Source organism: Nyctereutes procyonoides, unplaced genomic scaffold (genome assembly GCF_905146905.1).
Source record: "Nyctereutes procyonoides isolate TBG_1078 unplaced genomic scaffold, NYPRO_anot_genome, whole genome shotgun sequence".
NCBI lineage: Eukaryota > Metazoa > Chordata > Mammalia > Carnivora > Canidae > Nyctereutes > Nyctereutes procyonoides.
This window is the reverse complement of record NW_026575135.1, coordinates 38569697-38597557: the sequence shown is the minus strand read 5'-3', so window position 1 is coordinate 38597557 and position 27861 is coordinate 38569697. Positions and strand designations below refer to the sequence as shown.

The following is a 27861-nucleotide window of genomic DNA, read 5'->3' as shown; positions in this document are numbered from 1 at the left end:
AATCCTTGCCTGGGAAGGTCATGATTTTTAAAAACCCACATTAGGGTTAATACCGTACAGTATCTAATACGTAGTTGCCTCTCAATACACACTATTCTAAGCGTGTACAGCACAATGCATGCGTATAAACACAAGAAGATGCAGCGGTTGGGGGGATTTTCTAACGACCCGGATCTGGAGGGCCGGGCGTGCCCGCGGTCTCCGCCCTCGCAGCCCAGGTCGCTCCAGCTTTGGGACGGTGAGGCAGCAGCGCAGCGCACGAGCCCCGGAGGCAAAGAAAAGCCCCGCATCCCGGGCCGAGCAACCGCAACGAACGGGCTCGAAGGGCGTACGGAGGCCGCCCCGTCTCGCGGAGAGCGATGCCACGGGACGGTGGGGGACGGGAACGCGACACAGGGCACCGGGAGACCGAGCGCAGCCGACCGCTCGCCGCAGCGCCGCGAGCGGAGAACAATGCGCTCAGCCCTTCGCGCGGAAGCTCGCGGTACCGCGCCCGGGGGCGTGCCCGGCCCGGGGCCTGCTGGGAAATGCAGTGTCTGAAAGCCGTGCCCACGCAGCCCCGCCGCTCTTCGGACCGAGCCCCGTGCAACTACAAGTCCCATCACGCTCCGCGGCCTCTTGCTCGCCCGGCTTTTGCAGGGAAAGGAGTGGGGCGAACATGGCTGAAGGCAGTCGGGGTGGCACAGCGTGCGGAGGAATGGGAGGCAGGCAGGACCCGGTCTCCAGCAGCGGGAGCTGCAACTTCCCAGAGTACGAGCTTCCCGAGCTAAACACGCGCGCTTTCCATGTGGGCGCCTTCGGGGAGCTGTGGCGTGGCCGGTTGCGCAGGGAAGGGGACTTGTCGCTGAAGGAGCCTCAGGAATCCGCGCTGCCTGGGAGCCACGGTGTCGCGGACCGGGGCCAGGAGGATGCTGCGGTGGCCCGGGATCTGGGCTGCAGCCTTGAGGCCGCGGCCGAGCTGCGGACGGTGTGCGGGTGAGTGCGGTGCGGAGGAGCTCTTGCTGCTGGGAGCCGGCCTGGATGCAGCCTTGCTCCTGCGCTCCCCTGGGACTCCTCCTGGGGAGGGCCTGTGCGCGGACTCCCGGAGGTGGAAGGACCGCCCTTCCGAGGCTGTCCTGGAGCCCCGGGAGGAGTCCGGTGATCGGAGCGGAGGGACGGAAGAGCTGCCTACAAAGATCAATTTTTCTACCGGTTAATTGTTTAAGTGCTTGCTAATATATAGAAGGGCGATCAGAGTAACGGCGGCGTGTAGCTGCCATTGAAAAGACACTTTGACAATGGAGGAGCCTTCGTAATGATGAGCCTGGGAGGAAATTTAACCAGGGGAGTGTTGAAACCTTTGATTAACCGTGTTTCCTAATGGGGGACCTCCGGGTGTGCAGTTACTGAAAATATTCCCCCCCCCAAGGGCCTTTTATAGGGTGAAAATAAAAAAAAAAACTTTAACGATCTCTTTATCTATCTAATAGTATCGGCCGCCATGCATCAATCGGCCGTGTATCCTCTTTGTAGATAGAATATCGGCACAGATATCATTGTCTGGAATTCTGGCCGCATCTGAACCCCGTCTGCTGGATTTCACCTGGCTTAATTGTTTAATGATGTATTTAGGACACAACCCTGATCGTTGTGGACAAGATGGATGATTGTTTTTCCTTTTTTGTTTGTATTTCAGCGTTGATAAACTGAAGTGCCTTGAGGAGGGCGAGGATCCGGATGTCGTCCCTGAGAATACTGACCTAGTGACTTTGGGGTATGGAAGACTTTACTTTTATTGTGTGGTACTTATTTAAGACTTTTTTCAACGTTATGTTATTCACAAGAGTACTTATTGTTATCACCCCACCCCCTAAATCCAATCATTGTTAACATTTGGCTGAATTTGCTTTTGCTCTGTGTGAGATACCTGCTGCAAGTCTTTTTCTATTGCTGGACCATTCAGTAAGTTTCAGACCTAAATACGGCAGCATATAGCTCCCCTAAGTATTATTCTCTTACATAATCAGAGTGGTATTATTGCACCTAAAGAAAATTAGCAGTAAATACATAACTTCTAATGTCCATTCTGTATTCAGATTTGTGTTTATTTTTATGTATTTTGTGTTTATTTTTATTTTATTTTATTTTTTGTGTGTGTTTATTTTTAAATGTGTGTTTACAAAGGTACAGTTGATCTACTTAGATTCCAGTGCAAGGTGAAAACTCTGATAGTTTTTCAAACTTTTGTTTTCAGTTTCTAATTTTTGACAGATCCATATTTTTGTAAAAGAGGATACTAGTTAATTACTGGGAAAATGGAATTAAAAGACAAACACAATAAAAGTCCTTTTTTTAAGAACAAAGGTTATTATTACTATTATCTTTTGAAGATTACAGAGATTTTATTTAAGATGACTTTCCCCCCCAAAACCCTGAGATCATGATCTGAGCCAAAATCAAGAGTTGGATGCTCAATGAACTGAGCCATCCAGGTGCCCCTTGAATTTGGGTTTATTGAAGTATAGTTAACATACAATGCTTCATTGGTTTCAGATGTACGGCATAGCCATTTGGCAGCTCTATATGTTCTATGCTCACCACAAGTGTAGCAACCATCTGTTATTACCACACAGGCTAGTAATAATACTGATTACATTACTATTGACTTTATTCTCTATGCTGTCCCTCCATCCCCATGATTTATTTATTTCACAATTGGAAGCCTGTACCTGTTACTCTCCTTCACCCATTTTGTCCCCCTCACCACTTTTCCTGGCAGCTGTCAGTTTGTTCTCTGTATTTGTTTGGCTTTTTATATTCCACTATCAGTGAAATTATATAGTATTTGTCTTTCTCTATTTGAATTGTTTCACTTAGCATAATACCCTCTAGGTCCATTCATGTTATTGCAAATGGCAAGCTGTCATTCTTTTTTATGGATGAGTAATTTTCCATTATACACATCTTTATCCATTGATCTATCCATGGACACTTGGGTTGCTTCCATATCCTAGCTATTTTAAGTAATGCCATAGTAAACATAGGGGTGCATGTATCTTTTGGAAGCAGTGTTTTTTTCTTTGGGTGACTACCTAGTTGTGGAATTACTGGGTCATATGGTATTTATATTTTTTATTTTTTTCAAGAGCCTTCATACTGTTTTCCACAGTGGCGCCACCAGGTAAATTCCTACCAAAAAGGATTCCTTTTTCTCTATATCTCACCAACACTTGTTATTCTTGTTTGTTTGTTTGTTTGTTTTTAAAGCTTTTATTTATTTATTCATGAGAGACACCGAGACAGAGGAGAGAGGCAGAGACATAGGCAAAGGAAGAAGCAGGCTCCATGTAGGAAGCCTGATGTGGAACTCAATCCCGGGACCCTAGGATCATGCCCTGAGCCAAAGGCAGATGCCCAGCTGCGAGCCACCCAGGCATCCCTTTTGGATTCTAGCAATTCTGACTGGTGTCAGATGATATTTCCCTGATGATTAGTGATGCTGAGCATCTTTTCTTTTCTTTCTTTCTTTTTTTAAAGATTTTTTTATTCATTTATTCACGAGAGACCCACAGAGAGAGGCAGAGACGTAGGCAAAGGGAGAAGCAAGCTATGGGGAGCCCAGTGTGGAACACCATTCCAGGACCTTGGGATCACGCCCTGAGCCATCCAGGCATCCTGAGCATCTTTTCAAATGTCTGTTGACCATGTGGATTTCTTTGGAGAAATGTCTATTCAGGCCCTCTGCTTTTTTAAATTGGATTATTTGGGGGGGTTTGCTGTTGAGTTGTATAAGTTCTTTATTTTGGATATTAACACTTTATTGGCTATATCATTTAGAAATATCTTCTCCCTTTTAGTAGTTTGCTTTTTTTTTTTTTAATGATTTTTGTTGCCATGCAAAAACTTTTTGTTTTTATATAGTTCTAATAGATTATTCTGTTTGACTTTTGTTTCCTTGGCTGAGGAGACATCTACAAAAATATTGCTTTGACTGATGTGTAAGAAATTATTGCATATATTGCCTTCTAGGAGTTTTATGGTTTCAGGTCTCACATTTAGGCCTTTAATCCATTATTGAGTTTATTTTTGTGTGATGTGAGATAGTGGTTCAGTTTGATTCCTTTGCATGTAGCTGTTCAGTTTTCCCAACATCATTTGTTCAAAAGACTGGCTTTAAAAAAAAAAAAAAAAAAAAAAGACTGGCTTTTCCCCATGGTATATTCTTGCCTCCTTCATAGATTAATTAACTATGTGGCTTTATTTGATTATTAATTGACTCTGTGGGTTTATTTCTGGGCGCTCTATTCTGTTCTGTTGGCCTGTATGTTTGTTTTTATGCCAGTATCATACTCTTTGATTACTACAGCTTTGTAGTATATTTTGAAATCTGGGATTGTAATACATCCAGCTTTGTTCTTTCTCAAGATTGCTGTAACTCTTAGGGTCTTTTGTGGTTTCATAAAAATGTTTATATTGTTGTAGTTCTGTGAAAAATGCTGTTAGTATTTTAATAGGAATTGCCTTGAATCTGTCAGTTGTTTTGGGTAGTGAGGATATTTTACCAATATCTTCCAATCCATGAGCATGCAGTATCTGTCCATTTGCATTGTGTTGTTTCTTTCATCAGTATTTTACAGTTTTCAGAGGGTAAGTCTTGCATCTCCTTAGTTGAGTTTATTCTTTGGTATTTTATTCTTATGGTGCAATTTTAAGTGAATTTTTTTTTTAAAGATTTATTTATTTATTCATGAGAGACACAGACTGAGAGAGAGAGGCAGAGACAAAGGCAGAAGGGGGAGAAGCAGGCTCCTCACAGGGAGCCCGATGCGGGACTCAATCCCGGATCCCAGGATCATGACCTGAGCCGAAGGCAGATGCCCAACTGCTGAGCCACCCAGGCGTCCCGTAAATGAAATTTTAAAAAAAAATTTTTGTCTGCTACTTTATTATTAGTGTATAGAAATGCAGTCAATTTCTGTAAATTAATTTTGTATCATGCAACTTTATTGAAATCATTTACTTGTAATTAAATTTTATTAAATTTAATAGTAAAATTACTACTCATATTCATATTAATTTATATTGCTGTGAATGTTTCTAAATGCTTACTCTCATTGTCTGTACTGATGGAATAACAAATAGCTCTCAGATCAGTGTTGGTCTGCCAGTCACTCTTTGAGAAACACTGTGCTGTAGTATTATTGAGAAAATGTGTGTCTGATGGTGACATTTATAATTTCCAGTTTGTAGCCCACCTACTTCACACCACCTTAACCTTATCTTTTTATAATCCTTGTTTCTACCCTTTCTGTTGTCACCCTCGAAAATGTAAGCATTTCGACTCCACCTTGGTTTCTTTTATAATAGCGGCCAAATCTGTTTCCCTTATCCCCACTGCTAATGTTTCCATTAGTGATACTTGGAGCACTAGGAAAGCCTCCCATTTCTCCTACGTCCAGTGTTTTCTTCTTCTGATTTATTTATCATGCTACTACTTGAGCATGCTCATTTGCATTTGAGAAATTCCCAATGGCTGTACCTCTCTTGGACATATGAAGCCCTGCATCTATAGTCCAAATCTGTATTTCCAGATTTATTTTTAGCCACTTTCTGTTTCAAATGGCTTAGCCTTTTCCCATCAAAACTCCATATTTGAGGCCCTAAGATTCCTTTCTACATTACTACAACCTATTTTCCTCCCTTAGAAAATAGATTCACTTAAAATGTCCAGAACTTTTCTTGTAATATTTAAGTTTTTGAAGGCTCGTTGAAAGTCCAAACTCCTTCATCTATGTATTGCCCTTAGCCTGCTGTAGTCTTTTGCTTCTATTGGTGCTTTTTGACTATTGTTGATTAGTGAGTTGGAGATTTCTAAAATGCATATCTGGTTGTATCTCTCTTAAAACCTTTCACTGGCTCTTAGGCAAAAATTCTGAGTTATTCAGTGGCTCACAAGGGCCTCTATAGAATGGATCTTGCAGATACTTTCAGCTCTATGTCTGTACTGCATCAGCCACTATAATTTTCAGTTCCTAGAATGTGCACTCACTCTAGGCCTTTGCCTAGAACTCACTCCTCCTTATCCTTTTGGTCTTGCTGACTTCTGCTATCCTTCAAGGACTAGAGGGCTGTGGGCTCCCATTAGATCCTGTTTTATGCTCATGTGGACCTCTATACTTCCCTATTGAAATACTTATCACATTTATGATAATATTTTTTAAATGACTAATATTATTCTTAACAGTACTGCAAGTAAATTATTAGGCTTGTGCCAAAAGCTAAACTCTGTATCTCTATGCTTTCTCTAAACCTTCCTTTCTTCTTTCCACCAATAACTTAAAAATAAAAACAAAATCTGAATACATGACCCCTATATTATGGCATAAAGTAAATACACTTGTATCACTTTCCTCCCCCTGTCTAATATAGTTGCTGCTGGACTCATTTTATGCCTGTAAGAAAGACAAAAGACACTTGGAAGAGATTGATTCTCCTTTGATACATGCTGTCTTTAATCCATACCAAGCTAAATAACTTGTCATCTGCAGTTCTGAAATTTTTAAACTGCTTAAAGATTTTAATTCCTAGGAATAGGAGAAATTGCTCCTACATGGTTACTACTGAACCTTATCTTTCATCCCAAAAGCTTCAGCAGCATTACTTTAATACAATAGCAATTGCATTTTCTCTGCCCATCCTCTCACTTTGCTGGTTAACAGAGCACTGCTTCATGCACCATTTAAAGGATATGAAAAGGAAACTTTAGAGTCCTGCAAGAAAAAGAACCATAGAATTGAAGGTCTCCTGATCTTACCACCAAAACAAAAAACAAACAAAAAACACTAATTTACCTGGGCTTCGTTAGAATGACAGAAGAGAGTACCTTTAAACTAGGAATCTTAGAAACCTTCCACCACAAGTATCACAGAATGAATAAGAAGAAATAAAATCCATAAGGAATTTGTAGAAAATGAGGAAAGAACTGTTTATACAAATCAACTGAGGAAAGCTCTCTCATTCTCCCAGGAAATAACTAGGAAACAAAACTGTAAGTCTACATTCCAAACAAAATTGAATATATTAAAACAAGGATTTGAAGATAGAAAAACACTTTGGATCTGAGACTTTGAAACTAACAACAGAAATGATGAGGAAGAGGAGGAATGGAGAAAAATGATAGAACTCAGAAAATGGAAGAAAAGGAAAATTATCTCAAATGAATTATGAGATAACTAATGCAGAGTAGATGCAAATGAAATTTAATAAGAGTCAATGAAAGACAAGAATATAGTCAAGAGAATGCAAATGATGTAAAGAAACTGATTGTAATGAGATTGAAAAACAAGACAAGGGATCCCTGGGTGGCGCAGTGGTTTAGTGCCTGCCTTTGGCCCAGGGCGCAATCCTGGAGACCCGGGATCGAATCCCACGTCGGGCTCCCGGTGCGTGGAGCCTGCTTCTCCCTCTGCCTATGTCTCTGCCTCTCTCTCTCTCTCTCTCTCTCTCTCTGACTATCATAAATAAATAAAAATTAAAAAAAAAGAAAAGAAAAAACAAAAATATCTTCATGAGTTCCTAAAGCAGGAAAGCAAAGCAATTGAACAAAATTAATACTTAATCTAAAAAAATTTCCAGATTGGAAAAAAAAAATCTTAATCTACAAATTAAAAGGGCTCACTGGATATCTGAGAAAATTAACTGAAAAGTATCAATTCTGAGACATAACCTAATAAAACTATTAGGTTTCAGAGATAAAGATCAAGGCAATAGCAAAAAGAACACATAATATACAAAAGTGAAAGAATTAGAATGGCATTAACTTTGTAAAAGTAACATACAAAGAAGGCAACAATTGAGCAGGATTTTTTTAAAAGCTCAGTGAAAGCCCTAAAACATTAAATGTAACAAAGCTCACTTTTTAAATGCTAAAAGACACAAACTCCAATTAATATAGAATACTTAGGAATATATATATATATGTATATATTCACATATAGATGTCTGTACACACACACATACAAAATAATACAGTGTATTAGGTGCAAGATACATAGCTAGGAATGCACTAATAGGGCAGTTTAATAACAAATGGTAAAAAAAAATAAGAGAGAAAAGTTCTAAACAACATAATCAATAGGCTTTGTCTTATGGAAATCTATACACTTAAAATTTATACCCTGATACTAGAGAATACATGGCACAACCACAAAAGGTGATTGTGTATTAGGTCACAAAGAACATCTGTAGCATCCATAAAGTGAAAATACTATAAACAACACTCTGTGATCATAACATAACAAAACTAGAGTTTACTAACAAAAACAAAAATCGGCATTCTAGGGGCACCTGAATGGCTTGGTCAGTTGGGTGTACAACTCTAGGTTTCTAGCTCTGGTCATGATCTCAGGGTTGTGAGATCAGGCTCCATGTGGGCCTTGCACTCAGCTGGTAGTCTGCTTGAGATTCCCTTTCTCTGTGCTTCCCTGGCTTGTGTGCGTGTGCTCTCTCTCTTTCTTAAGTAAATAAGTCTTTAAAAGAAAAAAAATCAGACCATTCTCTCCGGAAATTTGAAAACTCATTAAATACAGACATACCTTGGAGATTTTGGGGGGCAGTTCCAGACCACTGCAATAAAGCAAATATTGCAATAAAGCGAGTCAGATGAATTTTGGTTTCCCAGTGCCTATAAAAGTAGTGTTTATATTATAGTCTATTAAGTGTGTAGCAGTTTAATGTCTAGAAAAGTAAATACTTCAGATGAGCACTTTATTGATAAATGTTGACATTTGAGCTTTCAGCAAGTCATAATCTCTGATGACATAACCATAACAAATATAACAAATATTGTTATAATGAAAAAATTGAAATATTAGAGAGATAAGAGTACATAAAGAAGAAAAACTATCTCTGTCTCCCAATGGTATGATAGTATACCTGAAGAATTCCAAGGAAATAAATGCTAAAACAGACCAAGAAACAGGAAAAACCAGAATTCAGTGTATGAGGAGGATACAGAATTTATATATATTAAAAAATAGGCTTCATGTATATGAGCTAAACAATTAGAGGACATATTGGTAGAGAAAAATCCCATTTATGATGGTCAAAAAGATGATTAAATACTTAGGAATGAATTTAACAAGAAATGTGTAAAACTTAGGGACAATTTTAAAACACTCTGGGAAAACTTGGAAAAAGACTTGATAACATTGAAAGAAGACATCTTCTGTCTCTTCTATCTGTATCTTCCTTCTCTTCTTGAATAGGAATCCTAAAAATTACTATGATGTCGGTTCTTTTTTATTTTTATTTTTTTAAGATTTATTTATTTTAGGGAGAGCAGGGGGAAAAGGAGAAGGAAAGGGAGAGGAGGGAGAGAATTAGACTCGCTGATGAACACAGAGTCTGACACAGGGCCCGATATCATGATCCTGAGATCATGACCTGAGCCGGAATCAAAAGTCAGACGCTTAACTGACTGAGCCATCCAGGTGCCTCAATGTCAGTTCTTTCTGTTAAATTAAGTGCACTCCCAGGAAAAATACCCAATGTATTGGTTATTTTATAAAGTTAGACAAGTTGGTGATAAAGTTCATATGGAATACATGCAAGAAAGATCAGAAGAAAACCCTGGAGGGGAGTGTGTGAAGGAAATTGTGAGGATGTACTAATTTTACCGGATACTAAAATACTACAAAGTTTTATAATTAAAACAGTGGCTACTAGCACATGAAGAGACAGTAGACCAGTGGAGTAGGAGAGAAGGTCCAGTTAGTCTAGTGCTTGTGGAAATTGAGTGCGACACTATACACAAGAATAAACTCCAAAGAGATCAGTATAAACTCATGGTTTTAAGTATATAACAGAAAAATACAGAAGTGCAGATATTCGTACACGTATGGAATAATACACAGATTTATGTTTTCTACTTCTTTCCACTGAGCAGTCTAGAAAAAGTGCTGACTGCAATAACAGTGATAACACCTGGCACTCAGCTAATGGCCTCTATACACCTGTCTCATTGAGGCTCTTAGTAGTTGATTTTATGACTGAGGCTAGGGAAATGCAAGGTGAGCCTTAAGTTTCTTAATAGTGTTAGAAAGTGGGTGAAAAATGTGAGCATTCAAGGGAATGTGTAAAATGTGTAAGTGGGTGAAAACTGGGTGAGCATTCAAGGGAATGCTCAAGAAAAGGATAAGGGTTTTTTTCCCAAGGCAGGAGCCAACCTGAAGGAACCCCTAACAGCCACAGGTAGAACAGTTTGATCAATAAAATAATGATAGTATTAGATTGTAACCTACAGAATGAGATAAATGAGTTCATATTAATATAAATGATCAAATAGGAGGAGAAAGTTAGGTCTTCCTCATAATACCAATGAATAAACGTAGAAGGAGGGAAATAGAGAATCACCAGTGGGCATATTCCATGGCAATAAATGTCACAGACAGAATCTACTTTTGAATGCTAAAATTCCCAGGTGAAAGTTTGAGGAGAACTGAGGTTTGCCTGGTTTCAAAGGATCTCCCCCTAAATACTTATTGAGTACAAAGGAAAAGAAAATAGGAATCTGGCAGACAGAAGCTTAACCAAAATAAGTATCACCAGTAATAAGACATATTAATATTAACATCATGAACCTCTTGGTATGGCACACTGAGGACAACATTCTTGTGGTATTCTTGCCCACAGTGCTAGCATTACTCCAATCGGTAAGGAAATGGCAGTCTGTGCAAATTCAAGGACGTTCTATAAAATAACGAAATAGAGCTCTTTAGAAGTGTCAAGTTGATTAAAGAAAACTGCAGAATTGCAGATGAATGGAGGGAAAGAGGGAAAGGAGAAACAAATGCAGTATAGTGCCCTGCAGAGGATCCTGGGGCAGAAAAAAAGGATTATATTTAAAAACTTGTGAAGGGGCACCTGGGTGGCTCAGTCTGTTAAGTGTCTGCCTTTGGCTCCGGTATCAAATCCTGAATTGGGCTCCGTGCTCATTGGGAAGTCTGCTTCTCCCTCTCTTCCATTCCCCCCTGTTCATGTTCATGCTCTCTCTCTCTCTCTCTCTCTCTCTCTCTCTCTTTCTCTCTCACTCTTACTGTCACTCAAATAAAATCTTAACAAAAAATGAAACTTGTGAAATTCAATAAAGACTTAGAGATACTAATACTGTATTAATGCAATTTTCTGATCTTGATAATTAGGATCCTGTAAGGGGTTAACACAGGGAAAACTGGGTGAGAGAAGGGTACTCTTTGTACTATTTTTACAGCTTCTTTTAGCATTAAGTCTAAAATTAGTTCAAGGGATGCTCGGGTGGCTTAGTCAGTTAAGCATCTGACTTGATTTTGGCTCAGGTCATGATCTCAGGTTATGAGATCAAACCCCACATGGGTATCAATGCTGAGCATGGAGTCTGCTTGGGATCCTCTCTCTCTTAAAAAAATTTTTTTCCAAAATAAAAGTTAAAGTGTTAGAGAAATCTTGGAAGACCCAGTAAAGGTATTGAAATTTGATCTTTCTTGTTCCTCTAACAGGGTTAGAAAGAGGCTTCTGGAACAGCGGGAGGAAACTATAACCATAGATCGGGTTTGTAGACAAGAAACATTTGCTTACGAGATGGTAAGAATCTCATCTTTATCTGTTCTTCCTTTTTTTTTTTTTTAAAAGATTTTATTTATTTATTCATGGAGAGAGAGAGAGAGGCAGAGACACAGGCAGAGGGAGAAGCAGGCATCATACAGAGAGCCTGACATGGGACTTGATCCAGGGTCTCCAGCATCACGTCCTGGGCTGCAGGCGGCGCTAAACCGCTGCGCCACCGGGGCTGCCCTTTCTCTGTTCTTCCCATGAAACAATGAGCACTCTGTCTTTGGGTGTTAGTGATGACTATGTATGGTAGCTTTATACTGGAAATGCTTAGTTGAAAACAAATTTTTAGAAACCTCAGTAGGACTGGGAACTGGTAGGAGAAAAAGACCCGCAGAATTCAAGTGATGGCACATTAGACTCTTTTCAGATCTTTACCTTTATTTTTGCTTTTAGTTTGATTTTGCTCTCTGAATTTGGCTAAATTCATGCCTTTTAATCTCCATATTGCTGGTACTTTGTTCTGCTCCTGATTTTACTTTATTTTTATTTTTTATTTTTTTTAATTTTTTAAAGATTCCATTTATTTATTCATGAGAGACACATAGAGGCAGAGACATAGGCAGAGCGAGAAGCAGGCTCCCTGTGGGAAGCCCGATCAGGACTCAATCCCAGGATTCCAGGATCAGGACCTGAGCCAAAGACAGATGCTCAACCATTGAGCCACCCAGGTGCCCCTGATTTTAGTTTAACCACATTCTTTCTTAATCCATCATCTCACACAAATCCTCAGAAAAATTTAAGATGATGAGTAATGAGGAATTAAGTGTTAGGAGACATGATGGACTCATTCAGTTCTTACTCTTGAGGACCCACTGCATGTCAGATGGTGTGTTGGGCACCTGATAGTACATAAAGACATCTATTGTCTCCTACTTATTTTTTTATTGTGGTAAAATTTACATAACCAAATTTACTATTTTAAATATTCAATTTAAGTGGCATTAAGTACATTCATTATGTCATGTATCCATTCACTGTTTCCAGAAATTTTCATCATCTCAAATTCTATTCTGAGTAAATAACTGCCCATTTTCTTTTTCCTTAGCCCTTGTTAACCTTTATTCTACTTTCTGTCTCTGTGAATTTGCCTGTTTTAGATACTTTATATACATGGAATCATGCAGTATTTGTCCTTTTGTGTTCAGCTTATTTTATTTAGTATAATATTTTAAAGGTTTACCTGTGTGGAGTATGTATCAAGACTTCATTCCCTTTTCTGACCGAATAATACTCTATTGTATGAATATACCACATTTTGTTTATTCATCTTCTGATGGACATTTGGCTTACTTCCATTTTTGAATACTACAAATAATGCTGCTATTAACACCAGTATACAGGTATCTGTTGGAGTCCATTTTCGTTTCTTTTCAGTATATACCTGGGAGTGCAATTGCTTAGTCATATGATAATTCTAGGTTTTATATTTTGAGGAATCACCAAACTGTTTTCCACAGCAGTTGCATCATTTAACATTCCCATCAGCAGTGCACAAAGGTTCCAATTCCTCCAGATCCTCTTCAACATTTGTGATTTTTCTGTTTATTGAGAATAGTCCTTCTAGTTGGCATAAAATGGTATTTCATTATGGTTTCAATTTGTATTTCCCAGATGGTAAGTGATGTTAAGCATCTTTTAATGTGCTTTCTGGCAATTTGTGTATCTTCTTTGGAGAAATGTCTATTAAGCTCCTTTACTGGTTTTTTAATTGGGTTGTCTCTTTATTGTTGATTTGTAAGAGTTCTTTGTATATTCTGGATTCTAGATCCTTACCATATGTGTGATTTTAAAATGCTTTCCCCCATTCCACAGGCTGTCTTTTCACTCTCTTGATAGTTTCCTCTGATGTACAAAAGTTTTAAAATTTGATCAAGTTCAGTTTATCTGGGTTTTTTTTTTTTTTTTTGGTTGTTATCTGTGCTTTTGGTAGCATACTTAAGAAACTTGGCAAATCCAACGTAATGAAGCTTTCCTCTGTATTTTCTTCTTAGAGTTTTATAGTTTTAGCTCTTAGTTCAAGTCTTTGATCCATTTTGAGTTAATTTTTATATATAGCATAAGGAAAAGGTTTAACATCATTCATTTGTATGTAGATATCCAGTTTTCCCAGCACCATTTGTTGAAGACTGTCCTTTCCCTATTGAATGATCTTGGCACTTTTGTTGAAATTCACTTGACCATATAAGATTTATTTCTGAGTTCTCTGTTCTATTCTAGTGGTCTGTATGTCTGTCTTATCCTGGCACCACGTTGTTTTGATTATTCTAGCTTTGTGGTCATTTCTGAAATTGGGAAATTGGAGTCTTCCAACTTTGATCTTTTTCAGGATTGTTTTGGCTATTTATGGTCCTTCAAGATTGCCTAGGAATTTCAGGAAGGTTATTTTATTTCTGGGTAAGGAAAAAAAAAAAGAAAGAAAGAAACCCTATATAGATTTTGATAGGTATTGAATTGAATCTGCGTATGCTTTGGAATAGTGTTTAATCTGAACGATACTACATTTTCCAATCCATGAACAGAATGTCTTTGAATTTATTTAAGTTGTCAATAATTTTGTTCAGTAATGTTTTGTAGTTTTTAAGTGTATAAGTCTTCATTTCTTTCTTTTTTTTTAAGATTTTTTATTCTTTTAAAGTAATTCTACACCCAATGTGGGGCTCAAAAATCACAAACCCAAGGTCAAGAGTTGCATGCTGTACTGACCGAACCTGCCAGGCACCTCAAGTCTTTCATTTCTATTAAGTTTATTCCTAAGTATTTTATTCCTTTGGATGCTATTTTAAATGGAATTCCTTTTTTTTTTTTTTTTTTTTTTTTTTTTTGAGAAAGAGCAGGTAAGTGTGGGGGAAGGGCAGAGGGAGAAACAGACTCCCCACTGAGCAGAGCGCCCAACATGGAGCTCAGTCTCAGGACTCTGAGATCATGACCTGAGCCAAAAGGCAGATGCTTAACTGACTGAGCCATCCAGGCACCCCTGGAATTTTCTTTCTCTTTTTCTCTTTCTCTTTTTCTTTTTCTTTTTCTTTTCTTTTTCTTCTTTTTCTTTTTCTTTTCATGAGAGACACAGAGAAAGAGAGAGAGGCAGAGACACAGAGGGAGAACCAGGCTCCATGCAGGGAGCCTGACGTGGGACTCGATCCCGGGTCTCCAAGATCACGCCCTGGGCTGAAGGCGGCACCAAACTGCTGAGCCACCCGGGCTGCCCTGGAATTTTCTTAATATCTTTTTTGAGCTGTTCACTGCTAGTATATAGAAATACAGCTGGTTTTTGTGTGTTAATTTTGTAGCCTGCAACTTTACTAAATTTATTAGCTCTAATGGGGTTTTTTAGGATTTTATATATAGAATATCATGCCTGTTATCTGCAAACATAATTTTATCTCTTTCTAATGTGGTTGTTTGTTTATTCTCTTTTACCCTTCCTCCTCCCTCCCTCCCTCCCTCCCTCCCTCCCTCCTCCCTTCTTCCTTCCTTCCTTCCTTCCTTCCTTCCTTCCTTCCTTCCTTCCTTCCTTCCTTCCTTCCTTCTTTTTCTTAAATCTAATTGTTCTAGCTAGAATTTCTAGTACTATGTTGAATATAGACGTGGCAAAAGTGCACATCCTGATATCATCATTGAATATGATTTTAGCTGTGGATTTTTCACATATGTCCTTCATCATGTTGAGGAAGTTCCCGTCTGTTCCTATTTTATTTAGTGCTTTTATTGTGAAGGGAGATTGGATTTCCTCATACTTTTTTCTGCAATTCAGTTGAAATAATAATGTAGGTTTTTTCCATCTTTCTGTTAATGTGGTATTTACGTTGACTGATTTGTATGTGTTAAACTGCTCTTGCATCCTGAGGATAAATGCCACTTGGTTGTGATAATCTTTTTCATATGCTACTGAATTTGGTTTGCTAGTATTTTGTTAGGGAGTTTTGCAGTTAATCTTCATAAAGGATATTGGCCTGTAGTTTTCTTGTAGCGTCTTTGTCTGGTTTTGTTGTAAGAGTATGTTGATTTCATTGAACGAGTTAAGAAGTATTTCCTCAGGGTGCCTGGCACCAATCCTTTGGTAGAGCATGGGGCTCTTGATCTCAGAGTCCTGAATTCAGGCCCCACACTGGGCTTAGAGCTTACCTTTAAAAAAAAAAAGAGTATTCTCTCAGGCTTTTTGGAAGACATTGAATGGGGATTGATGTTAATTTTTCTTTGATTGGTACAGTTCACCAGTGAAACTATCTAGTCCTGAGCTTTTCTTTGTTAAGAGGGTTTTGTTTTTGTTTTTAAGATTTTATTTATTTATTCATGAGAGGCAGAGACATAGGCAGAGAGAGAAGCAGGCTCCATGGAAGGAGCCCAATGCGGGTCTCAATCCCGAGACTCCAGGATCATGCTCTGGGCCAAAGGCAGATGCTCAACTGCTGAGCCACCCAGGTGTCCCTGTTAAGAGGTTTTTAGTTACTGGTTCAATCTCCTTACCATTGTATCAATATACCAATAAAACCATTACTATTCAGATATTTTATTTTTTCTTGGATTAGTTTTGATTGTTTTCTTCCTTCTGCTTGTTTTGGGTGTAGTGTGCTCTTTTTCCAGTTCCTTAGTGTATACAGTAAATACAGTAAGATTATTTACTTGAGATTGTTCTTTTTTTAATGTAGATATTTATAGCTGTAAGCTTCCCTCTTTGTACTGCTTTTGCTATGGCCTATAAGTTTCTTATGTTGTGTTTTCATTTTCATTTGTCTCAAGGTAATTTCTAATTTCCCTTGTGATATTTTTTTGACCCATTGGTTGTTTAATAAGAGTATTTTTTAATTTCTACTGAATTTTTTAGTTTTCCTTCTATTACTGATTTCTAGGTTTATTCAATTATAATCAGAAAATACTTTTTATTTTTTATTATTTCAGTACTTCCAAATTCATTGGGACTTGGTGGTCTATCCTAGAGAACTGTTCAAGCGCACTTGAGAAGAATGTGTATTGTCAGACGGAGTGTTCTGTGTGTGTTAGGTCTCATTGTTTTGATTGTTTTGTAATGTTCAAGTCCTCTGTTTCCTTATTAATTTTCTGTGTGGTTATTCTACTTGTTATTGAAAGTGGGGTATTGAAATTTCCACTGATTATCATGGAACAGTGTATTTTTCCCATTAGTTCTGTCAGTTTTGCTTCATATACTTTGGCATTCTGTTGTTAGTTATGTATGTTTATAATTATCAGACTGTCTTTTTGGATTGCACATTTTATCAATATATAGTGTCCTCTTCTGTCTCCTGTAACCTTTTTTACTTAAATTCTATTTTGTCTGACAATAAGATAGCCACCCCACCTTTCATTTGGTTACTATTTGTGTGGAATATCTTTTCCTTTTTTTTTTTTTTACTTTCAACCCTTTGTATCTTCACATCTAAAATGAGTCTCTTACAGAGAGTGTTTAAGATGATCAATTTTTTTAAATCCAGTCTGCCAGTCGTTGCCTTTTTAATGGAAAAGTTTAGCCCATCTGTATTTAACTACTGATGAGGATTTACTTCTACCAGTTAGATATCTGTATGTTATACTATCCTTTGTTCCTTGGTTCCTCTATTATTGTCCGTTTTTTGTATTTAGTTGAATTTTTTTTTTATTTAGTTGAATTTTTATGGTGTATTTTGTTTTCCTTCTTCCCATCTGTATGTGTTGTACTTATTTTTTAGTGGTTACCTTGTGGATTACAATTAACATCAGAAATTTTGTTTTATTTTTTAAAAGATTTTATTTATTCATGAGAGAGAGAGAGAGAGAGAGAGAGAGAGAGAGAGAGAGAGAGGCAGACACAGGCAGAGGGAGAAACCGGCTCCATGCAAGGAGCCTGATGTGGGACTTGATCCCAGGACTCCAGCAACACACCCTGGGCCAAAGGCAGGCGCTAAACTGCTGAGCCACCCCGGTGTCCCAACATTAGAAAATTATGACAACCTAGTCTTAATGATACCAACTTTGTTTCAGTAGTACCTTGAAGGGTAGATAACTCTGCTCATATACATCTCTGTCCTTCTCCTTTAATGTTGTTATTGTCTCAGATTACATCTTTATATACCTATTAATGTAAGTTTGTAAATATTGTTATGTGCATTTGCTGTTGGGGAAAAAGCTATAAATGAAAAAGTACAGTAATTCTGGCTTTTATATTTGTGTATGTCATTGCTGTTACCAGTGTTCTTCACTTCTTATGGATTCAAGTTACTTTCTAGTGTCTTTCTCATTTCATCCTGAAGAACTCTCTTTAGCATTTCTTATACAAAGTCTACTGGTAATGAACTCCCTCACCTTTTTTTTCTTTTTATCTGGAAATGCCTTAATTTCTTTATCATTCCTGAAGGATAGTTTTGCCAGGTGTAGAATTCTGGTTAATGGTTTTTTTTCTTTCATGGCTTTAAATATGTTGCCCTACTCCCTTATCTCCATAGTTTCTGTGAGAAGATGTCTGTCACTTATTGAGCAGCCTGATTTCTTTTAGTTGTCTATGTTTCCTTTAACTCACTGAGTTCATTTAAGACAGTTGATGTAACATCTTTGACTAGTAACTACTATATCTGGGCTTCCTCAAGGGTGGTTTTTGTCAGATTTTTTTTTTCTTTTGAATGTGACATGGTCTCTTGTTTCTTTGTATGCTTTATATAAGTTTTTATTGAGAATAATATATACTGGACATTCTGAGTATATTTTTTACTTGTGGATTATTGGAGTGACAAGTACTCCTTGTTATGTATGGTTATGAATATTTATTTCATTATCGCTGTGGGCAGCCAGTGACCTGTTCAAGATTTCCATAAATATCTGTCTCCACACATGAGGGGGAAAAAAAAAAGGCCCTGTTTTTAAATTAACCAATAGCAAATAAATAAATAAATAAAACAAATAAACAAACAAACAAACCAATAGCTGCTGTCTGGGAAGCCACTGCTGGCAGGAGGTCCAACACCAAGGCAAGTGTCAACACCACGCCATCAAGATATCACCAGAGCAACTAAAACAGCCCCCAGTTTAGGAAGAACAAGGTCCCCCTTGCTTGTCATAGCATCAGCTGTCTGTTCCAGGAACAGGGGCCTCTATTTCCACATCTGCAGTGGGGCTGAGGAATGGGGGATGGTAGTTGTTTTGCACTCTGTGTGTATTTATGAAACACCAGCAGCTTGTCCTTTTATTCACTTTCCTAGTTGATATAACTGATCAGGTTCCAGAATTCCAAAATAGTTGATTCCAGTTTCTCGTTCCATCTTATTGGTTGCTTTGGTGGAGGGAATGATCTCTAAAGCTGCCTCCTATACTGTTTTGCATAAAGTCACTCCCTCTGATTTTTGCACCTGTACTTCTTAACTAGTCTACTCTAGTGGTGGCTATTTTATAGTTATTGTGCATGCATAATAGAAGTGGGAGATATTGGGGAATGTGGGTGGCCCAGTAGGTTAAATGTGTACCTTTGGCTCAGGTCATTGTCCCAGGGTCCTGGGATCAAGCCCTGCATCGTTGCTTCTCCCTCTCCCTCTGTCTGCTGCTCCCCCTGCTTGTGCTCTCTGTCAAATAAATAAATAAAATCTTAAAAAAACAAAAGAAAGTGTGAGGTATTACAGATGTGATGATAGTGTTGTAAAAAGCAAGACAGTGTGGGTTTTAGAGCCAAACAGATCTGTATTTGCATTGTAACTTGCTGATATTCCTTGGGTAAATCTGAACTCTGCATCAGCTGTCAAATAGCTTTTGTAATACTATGAGCAGAGATACGTAAAAGTGTTAATAGTAACCGTAAATGCCAGTGTTATACCAACATTAGTTGATATTCCTGTTTTGTCATAAGTTGTTAAGCACTTAGTCCCAAACATTATTAGATATTTTATGTACACATTCCCAGCAGTAGTTCTATAAAATGAGTATTTTCTGTGAGCTGTTTTTGTTTTGTTTTTAAAAAATAGAAGATGAGGGGATCCCTGGGTGGCTCAGCAGTTTAGCGCCTGCCTTTGGTCCAGGGCGCACGATCCTGGAGTCCTGGGATCGAGTACCGCATAAGGCTCCTGGCATGGAGCCTGCTTCTCCTTCCTCCTGTGTCTCTGTCCACCCCCCCCCCATGTCTATCATAAATAAATAAATCTTTAAAATAAAAAAAAAATAGAAGATGAAGCTAAAGCTTAGAGAGGTTTTGCCAATTTTCTTAAAACTAAAATTAGGAGTCAGACCCAGAGCTGTCTGACTCCAGATCTTACTTATGGCTGTTGTTCCCACTGCCTCTTAATCTGAGTTGTAGTGTGATTTTAAGGTCTTTTACTTATTTTTCTCCCTCAGGAGTCACATGCCATAGGAAAAAAGCCTGAAAATCCAGCAGACATGATTGAAGAAGGGGAGCTTATCCTATCTGTGAATATCTTGTACCCTGTTATATTTCATAAGGTCAGTAGTAAAACCTTTTGAATTTCACAGATAATACAGGTGACTTTTGTCAAAGGGTCTAATTATTTGAAGCATCACAATCCTTAAGGTTCAAAATAAATGCAAACATGCTGTTTTTTTGTGGCAGTTATAACATTAAAATGTATTATTCTTAATTCCTGCACTGGAGGCAACTGAAAGTATATGTAAATCTACAGTGATTCTAATTATATTAATTCTTGGATTTATTTTTTAGTTTTAGAATGTTTTTGTTGTTTTTTTTTTTACAGAGTAGATGACTGGTAAAGGAGTGGGGTAATTTTTGTTGAGCAATTCAGAACACTTGGGAGGTTGTCTAACTAAAGACCGCTCTTCTTTGATGAAAATGCAGAATGTTAACAGGTTAGGGATATTCAGAAATGTCTTAGAGGTCTCTAATAAAAAGAACTCTGTCCAGGCCCAGAGTGTATGTATTCTTGATCCCCCAAATAGATGTGTCATAAACTTTGATAAGGTTTAACTGAAATATTACTATATGTGAATTGCATTTGTGAATATAAATAGTAGTGAACCATCTGGGATATAGTTATTATTAATGACCTTGTTTGATCATGATCTGAAATTACCAGTCAGACCAAACCAAGAAAACTGAACCTCTCATCTCTAACATGAGAGTAGCGTATTGACTGCTTGACTTCAGTGAGGTAACTTCCAGCAGGAAATTTTACAACACACTGCTGCTGGGGCGCCTGGGTGGATCAGTCAGGGGAGGGTCCAACTCTTGATCTCCGGTCAGGTCTTGATCTCATGGTTCAAGCTCTGGGTTGGACCATCATCATAGTGAGGATGATGATAATGATAATAAAACACGATGCTGCTAGATGAAGTTATATTCCAAACGTTCTTGCTAATGTCATTTTAGTAGCATCTTGATTATAAACTATAGCTTAAACTAAAAAAAATCTATTGCCAATATCTTAGTCCATTCTGACCACTATAACAAAGTATCACTGATTGAGTGGCTTATAAACAGCAGTTTATTTGTCACAGTTCTGGAGGCTGACAGTCCAACATCAGGCAGCTAGCACAGTCAGGGGAGGGCCCTCCTTCAGGTCACGACTTCTCATGTGGCAGAAGGAGTTAGGGAGCTCTGTGGGATCTTTTACAAGGGCACTAATCCCATTCATGAGGCTTCACCCTGTGACTTCATTACCTCCACACTATCACTTGGGCAGTAGGATTCCAGTGTCTGAATTTGGGGTGGACACAAGACATTCAGACCATAGCCTCCAGTGTTTCAATTGTGTCTGTGGGATTTTCACTTGGGTAGCTGAGTGACCAAGATTTTTTATTATTCAGATATTATTATTATTCAGACCAAGATTTTTTATTATTCAGGATAATATTTTTATTATCCTGAGAGGAGTAAGTATGCCACACCTACAGGGCTACAACGAGAAGCACTGGTAACAGAAGAAGTGAGGAGCCAAAGGCCACAGCCTCCTTTATCAAGGTTTCCATGGGAAGCGCAGGGCAGGGTAAGATGAATAGTTGAGGCTTGAGTAGTGTGAATAATTCCAGCAGGCCCTGGGGTGTAGGGGCTGTCCCTAGTTGTCGCCTACCTGACCTTACATTGATTTAGGACGGGAGATACTAACTTGCTCTGTGAGAGTTAAAACAACAAAGCAGCTTCAGAGACCAGGCTCTGGATCACAGGGGAAATGTAAACAATTTTGGCCATTAATGTGGACTGAAATTAATGGATGCCAAATTGACAAATATAGAACCTAAGAAAAACACAGGACACTGAGTTATGGGGATAACTTTAAATTAAGAAAACCAGTAGCTTCGTTTGGATCTGGTCAGGACAGGATTTATGGTTTAGTTGCTTCATCTCTAAGTGGACAGTTAACTTATTTACTGTTTGACTTTTAGCACAAAGAACACAAACCATACCAGACAATGCTGGTCTTGGGCAGTCAGAAGCTCACAGAACTGAGAGATTCAATTTGCTGTGTCAGTGACCTGCAGATTGGTGGGGAATTCAGCAGCACGCCCGATCAAGCTCCTGAGCACATAAGCAAAGTAAGGTGTTTCTTTTTTTTCTTAACTCTCATAAAACAAGAAATAATAATAGTAATACCAAGCTAAGTAAGTAGTGATTACTCTAGCAGGCTCATAAATGTTCCAATAAATCCTTTTGTGCCATTTCATCAAGCATATCACTTCCCTTCTTTTTGTCATCAAGACATTTTCAAAGACGAGGCTGTGCTCAGTTTGGATCTCTTCTTTCCCCTTCATTTCTCAGCCATGCTGTGTACACTCTTCCTTTTAAGGTCATAGGAGCTACCTCATTGTCTAACCTCTTCTCCATGTTCATCCAACTTGATCTCACTTAGCATTGGAATTTGCTTTTCATTCTCTCCTCCTCTTTCACACTGTGTGAGTGCTATCTGTCCTAACCCTCCCCCCCCGCCCAGTCAACGGCTGGAGTCTGCCTGAGAGCCTCACTGCCCAAAGCAAGTCCTGTCGGTCTCAGGACCATACCACGCAGGGACACAGAAGTATCTGACCTTGGTCCTTGTTGCCGTTTCCATCAGAGGTGCTCTCAGAAGGTTGGAGAAACTTTACATATGCGTTGGATAAGGATGGAGGGATCCCTGGGTGGCGCAGCGGTTTGGCGCCTGCCTTTGGCCCAGGGCGTGATCCTGGAGACCCGGGATCGAATCCCACATCGGGCTCCCGGTGCATGGAGCCTGCTTCTCCCTCTGCCTATGTCTCTGCCTCTCTCTCTCTCTGTGACTATCATAAATAAATAAAAAAATTAAAAAAAAAAAAGGGATGGAAAGGAGCAGAGTAGTTGACTTGCCACTCACAAAGTTTTCCAAAGGGATTGCTTGCCCAGTAAAGTAGTAGGGCTTTGATCCCTCTGAATTTCATGGTAGGGCAGACTTGAGCTAATTCTGTTACTTGGTATAATTCTGGTCAAAGACCTCAGATTTCCTGACCCCCGTAAAAGGGGTTGCACGTGCTGTAGATGAGAAAAGGATATTCGGGTCAGCTAGAATGAGAGTGTTTGAACAAGAACCACCACAGTCCTTGTTTTTGCTGGTTCTTGTGCCTCCAGCCACATTACTGCTATTAAAATGTAGGCCTCACTTGATGGTCCTTGTAAATTCTCCTGGTCTTTCCCCAGTTTTCATGGTTTTGAGTGCACTCTAATCTTCGTTAGGGTCTCTCTGTCACTGCATTTTCTCCTGATTTTGTGACCATTATTTTGAGTGCCTCCTGGCCATTGCTGCCACTTAGCCTCAGTGCTGCCTGGCGTCTTTATTACATTTTTCTTTCTTTCTTTCCTTCCCTTTCCCTTTCCCTTTCCCTTTCCCTTCCTTCCCTTTCCTTTCCTTTCCTTTCCTTTCCTTTCCTTTCCTTTCCTTTCCTTTCCTTTCCTTTCTTCCTTTCCTTTCCTTTCCTTTCCTTTCCTTTCCTTTCTTTTTTTTTTTTTAAGATTTTATTTATTCATGGAGACGGGGGCGTAGAGAAAGAGAGAGACAAGCAGGCTCCATGCAGGGAGCCTGACGTGGGACTCCATTCTGGATCTCCAAGATCATGCCCTGGGCTGAAGGCAGCGCTAAACCACTAAGCCCCCCAGGCTGCCCTTTATCACATTTCTGTAGTCAATTCATTCTTCCCCATTTCAGGGGAACTGTGTGACTCATTCAGAAGTGGCCTCCATTTTCTCCTCACGGCTTATCATCAGTGGAAACCCTTGCTGTTTGTTTCACGGAGACAATAAAGTAACTCAGAAAGAACTTTCCATCACCTCTCACCTACATTTAGTTATCTGCCCATCTGCCCGTGTACCCTGCCTTGCCACCTTGGACAGTGGCTGGACTAAAGCTGCTGCCACCTGAGGCCAGGCTGCCTATCCACGGGATCCCGTGACCTCACATCATGGTTCGATCCATTCTAGAGCTGTCCTGTCCTTACAGATACACTGTGGTATCTCCCTTCCTAAAACTTTTCTTCCACCACACGTCTTCCCCCCAGCCACCAACCTCATCTTTCTGCCTCCTCCTCAACAAACTACTCAGACTTAATAACAATGAGTAGTAATAATAATGATTGAATAATAGCCCCTAAGCTCATTATCTTTTTCTGCCATCACTTTGTCTTGCACTCACTTTGTTTCCCACTCCTCCTTGAAAATCACTTTTTTAAAAAAGACTTTATTTGAGAGAGACACACACACACACACACACACACACACACACACACACACACGAAGAAAGGGCAGAGGGCGACAGAGAGGCCAACTCCCTGCTGAGTGGGGAGCCCCACGCGGGGCTCAATCCCAGTACCCTGAGATCATGACCCTTGCTGAAGGCAGACGCCAAACAGACTGAACCACCCAGGTGTCCCCTTGAAAATCGCTTTATCAATGCCACCATAGACTTAGTTCTTACCTTTTCTGACCAGTCATTGGCACATGGTACGATTGAATATTCCTTCTTCCTTGCAACATTTTTTACTTACTTAGTTTTTAGCATGTTACACCCACCTGATTTCTTTTTGTCTGACTGATTTGAATTAATTCCTTTGCTGGGTGCTTCTCATTTTCCTGACTTCTGTTGTAAAGCCCTGGGAGTCAATCCTCAGACCTTATCTCTGTTTGTCTTATCCAGATTTATAGCTATAAATGCTGGGACTCCCAGGATTATATCTCTGATTTCAACATCTTTTCTGATCTCCAGACTTCTGTATCCAACAGTCTCCTTAATGGTTTTTTAGGTTTTTTTTTAAGTTTTATTTAAGTAATGTCTAACCCATCGTGGGGCTCTAACTCACAACCCTGAGATCAAGTTACATGCTTCTCCAACTGAGCCAGGTGACCCATCCTTGACAGTTTTTACTGGATGTCTGATAGCCATCTCAAACTTAATCTGTTCAAAAGCAAACTCTAGGGCAGCCTGGGTGGCTCAGTGGTTTAGTGCCACCTTGGGCCCAGGGCCTGGTCCTGGGGTCCCGGCATTGGGTCCCACGTTGGGGTCCCTGCGGGGGGCCTGCTTCTCCCTCTGCCTATGTCTCTGCCCCTCTCTCTCTCTCTCTCTCTCTCATGAATAAATAAATAAAATCTTTGAAGAAAAAAAAAAAAAACTCCAGATCTTTCTACCTCAATCTATGCCTTTCTCATTGTTCCTATCTCAGTAAATATGCCCATTTTGCATCTAGTTACTTCAGCTAACAAATATATTTAGGCGTTGCCCAGGTTTCTGATCCTTTACAGGTACCAGACTGTTAAACTGCTATTCCTTCCTTCCTGGACTAGCCTGACAGCTCTCTTTGCTCCCTTCACACTTCGGTTTTTCCTTTCCACCAGCCAGAATGATACTTTTAAAGTATCAGTCAGAACTGCAGTGGCTTCCTCTTACATCTAGAAGAAGAATATACAACATCTTTATTATAGTCTGCACATAGACCATTATCTGGTCCTTTCTGCCCACCACTCTCATATCCTACCATGCTCTCCCTTGTTGTCTTCAAGCCACAATGCCAGGGGCCCCCTGGGTGGCTCGGTTGGTTAAGCTATTGACTCGATTTTGGCTCAGGTCATGATATCAGGGATATGAGATCACCTTAAGTCGGGCTCTTCTGTCATCATGGAGTCTGCTTGAGTTTTTTCTCCCTCTCCCCTTTCCTCCCCTTCTTGCTCTCTTTCTAAAGAAAATAAATAAATAATAAATGTTTTAACGTTTTTTAAAAATAAAGTCCTTAAAAAGAAATTGATCCTGTCATTCTCCAATCTAAAAATCGAAGTGGATCCCTGTAGGCTGACTTGGAAGGACTTTTGTATTGATGATTCCAAAGTTAACCTTCCATACTATCCACCCCCTACTTCTGTACTTTATGCTTCAGCCATAGATAATTTTATGTTGCTCAAACATAACACTTTCTCATGCCTTTGAATATTTGAAAACTATAGGAAGCCCTTTCCCTCCCTCCATCCATGTGGTTCATATTCACATTTCCAAACCCAGCTTAAGACTCACTTATTACATAAAATTTTTCCTGACTGCCACTCTGGAACCATTTCGTTTGGCCATTATAGTGCCTGTGATAATCAGCTGGTGCTATTTGATATGTCTCTGCCCCGCAAGGCTGGCTGTATTCCAGTCCTTTTGGTGATTGGCAAGGAGACCAGCGTAAGAGACCATATGACTCACACATAAATTTCACTTCGTTTTTCAGTTAAACCAAAAATGGTTTTAAGATAATTGGTTTCTTCAGATTTGGCATTTTGGTGCTTTTGGAAATAAACATGAGATTAAAGAGAAACAAATGGAATTTCAAGGCTGTATGCAGACTGGGAAATGAGACATTTTTCTTTTAAAGGAGAAGCCACAGTTTCTCAACCCTACCAAAACAAAAACAAAAAAACCCCACCAAACCCTGTAATTATAAGGTTTTTATAAATTCACCTTAATAAGCAAAATCTGAATTCACTCTCATGGCCGCTGTGTTACCACTGCTCAAAGCAGTTGGAGTCGGACCTGGTAATCGGTCTTAGCACCAGGAACCCTGAGAGAGGATTCGTAACCAGGCATGGCTAGGTTGTTGTGTTTGTACATCAGTGCTGATGCATTCAGCAGCTTTCTAAGCACGGGGTGGATGACCCATCGTCCTATTTTAAATACTTAAGACAGGCACAGTTGTATTGTTTCTGCCTCTTCTGTCTCTTTATTAAAACAATGTCCTTTCTGATTATCGAGCACTTACCATGTGCTAGACAGACAGCACGTTTTGGACAGAATTATCACCATTTGAAAAGTAAGAAACAGGGCAGCCCCGGTGGCACAGCGATTTAGCGCCGCCTGCAGCCCAGGGCGGGATCCTGGAGACCCTGGATGGAGTCCCACATTGGGCTCCCTTCATGGAGCCTGCTTCTCCCTCTGCCTGTGTCTCTGCCTCTCCGTGTGTGTGTGTGTGTGTGTGTGTGTGTGTGTGTGTGTGTGTGTGTGTCTATGAATAAATAAATAAAATCTTTAAAAAAAAAAAAGAAAAGTAAGAAACAGTTGCATCAGCATGCTGTCATGAGTTGCCTGTTCAGTGAGCAGGGGTGGAGGCTGGATTCAGACCCTTGTCAACGTGCCTTCCAAGCCGCATGGTCTTTGCCGTGTTGGCAGGACGCCAGGTGAGAGGCAGCTTTCCCTGCCCTTCTGGGCGCTTCCAGAGGAGGCCCTGAGTGCAAACTCAGCTGTGCTCTGGGTCGTAGCAGGTTTCTAATGCCTGGACTCTGGAATCTGCCTGTTCAGAGAGCTGTGTGTTTCCTCCCAGCTATGGTTTTAGGAGAGTGAACTCCTAAATCAGTGAGTTTGCAGATACTGACATTTGTTTGACCTATGGAGAGATTGTTATTTCACTGATTGGTATATGTATTTTATGGTTTGGTTTAGTTTTTTAAGTTTTTCTTTGGGATTTTTCTTTTTTTCTGTTAATCTGAGTCCTTGTCTTTCTTGATGAGTCTGGTGCCTTGGAAAATGTTGACCACACCAGAAATAATATATGAGTCCTTATGTACCCATTACCCACCTTCCCCAGTTCTCAGCGTTTGCCAAATTGTTATGTGTTCACTTCATGCTGTTGTCACACCTCACAAAACTTGAGAATTGGTCCTTAAGTTATAATGCTTTTTTAGACAGGTATTTGGCTTGTATTCCACTGGTAATCACAGGGGAAAAAATCAGTGAGTTGCAGTTTTTGTAGCTGAGGAAAGGAGAATCTTCACTCCAACAAGCAAGAATTTTGAATATTAGATGACTTTATTATGTGAGAAGACTGGGAGAA

At 39.5% G+C, this 27861-nt stretch overlaps 1 protein-coding gene across 1 annotated transcript in view; it reads left to right on the top strand.

The window, feature by feature from the left end:
• The first annotated feature begins 621 nt into the window (after window positions 1-621).
• SNAPC3 (small nuclear RNA activating complex polypeptide 3) overlaps window positions 622-27861 on the top strand; it is a 37029-nt gene continuing 9789 nt past the window's right edge. Inside the window, exons 1-5 of the mRNA XM_055301727.1 lie at window positions 622-975; window positions 1676-1753; window positions 11514-11598; window positions 19933-20037; window positions 21952-22101. Coding sequence (XP_055157702.1) covers window positions 659-975; window positions 1676-1753; window positions 11514-11598; window positions 19933-20037; window positions 21952-22101 — 735 coding nt within the window. The 5' untranslated portion in view covers window positions 622-658. The remainder of the gene's footprint in view (window positions 976-1675; window positions 1754-11513; window positions 11599-19932; window positions 20038-21951; window positions 22102-27861) is intronic.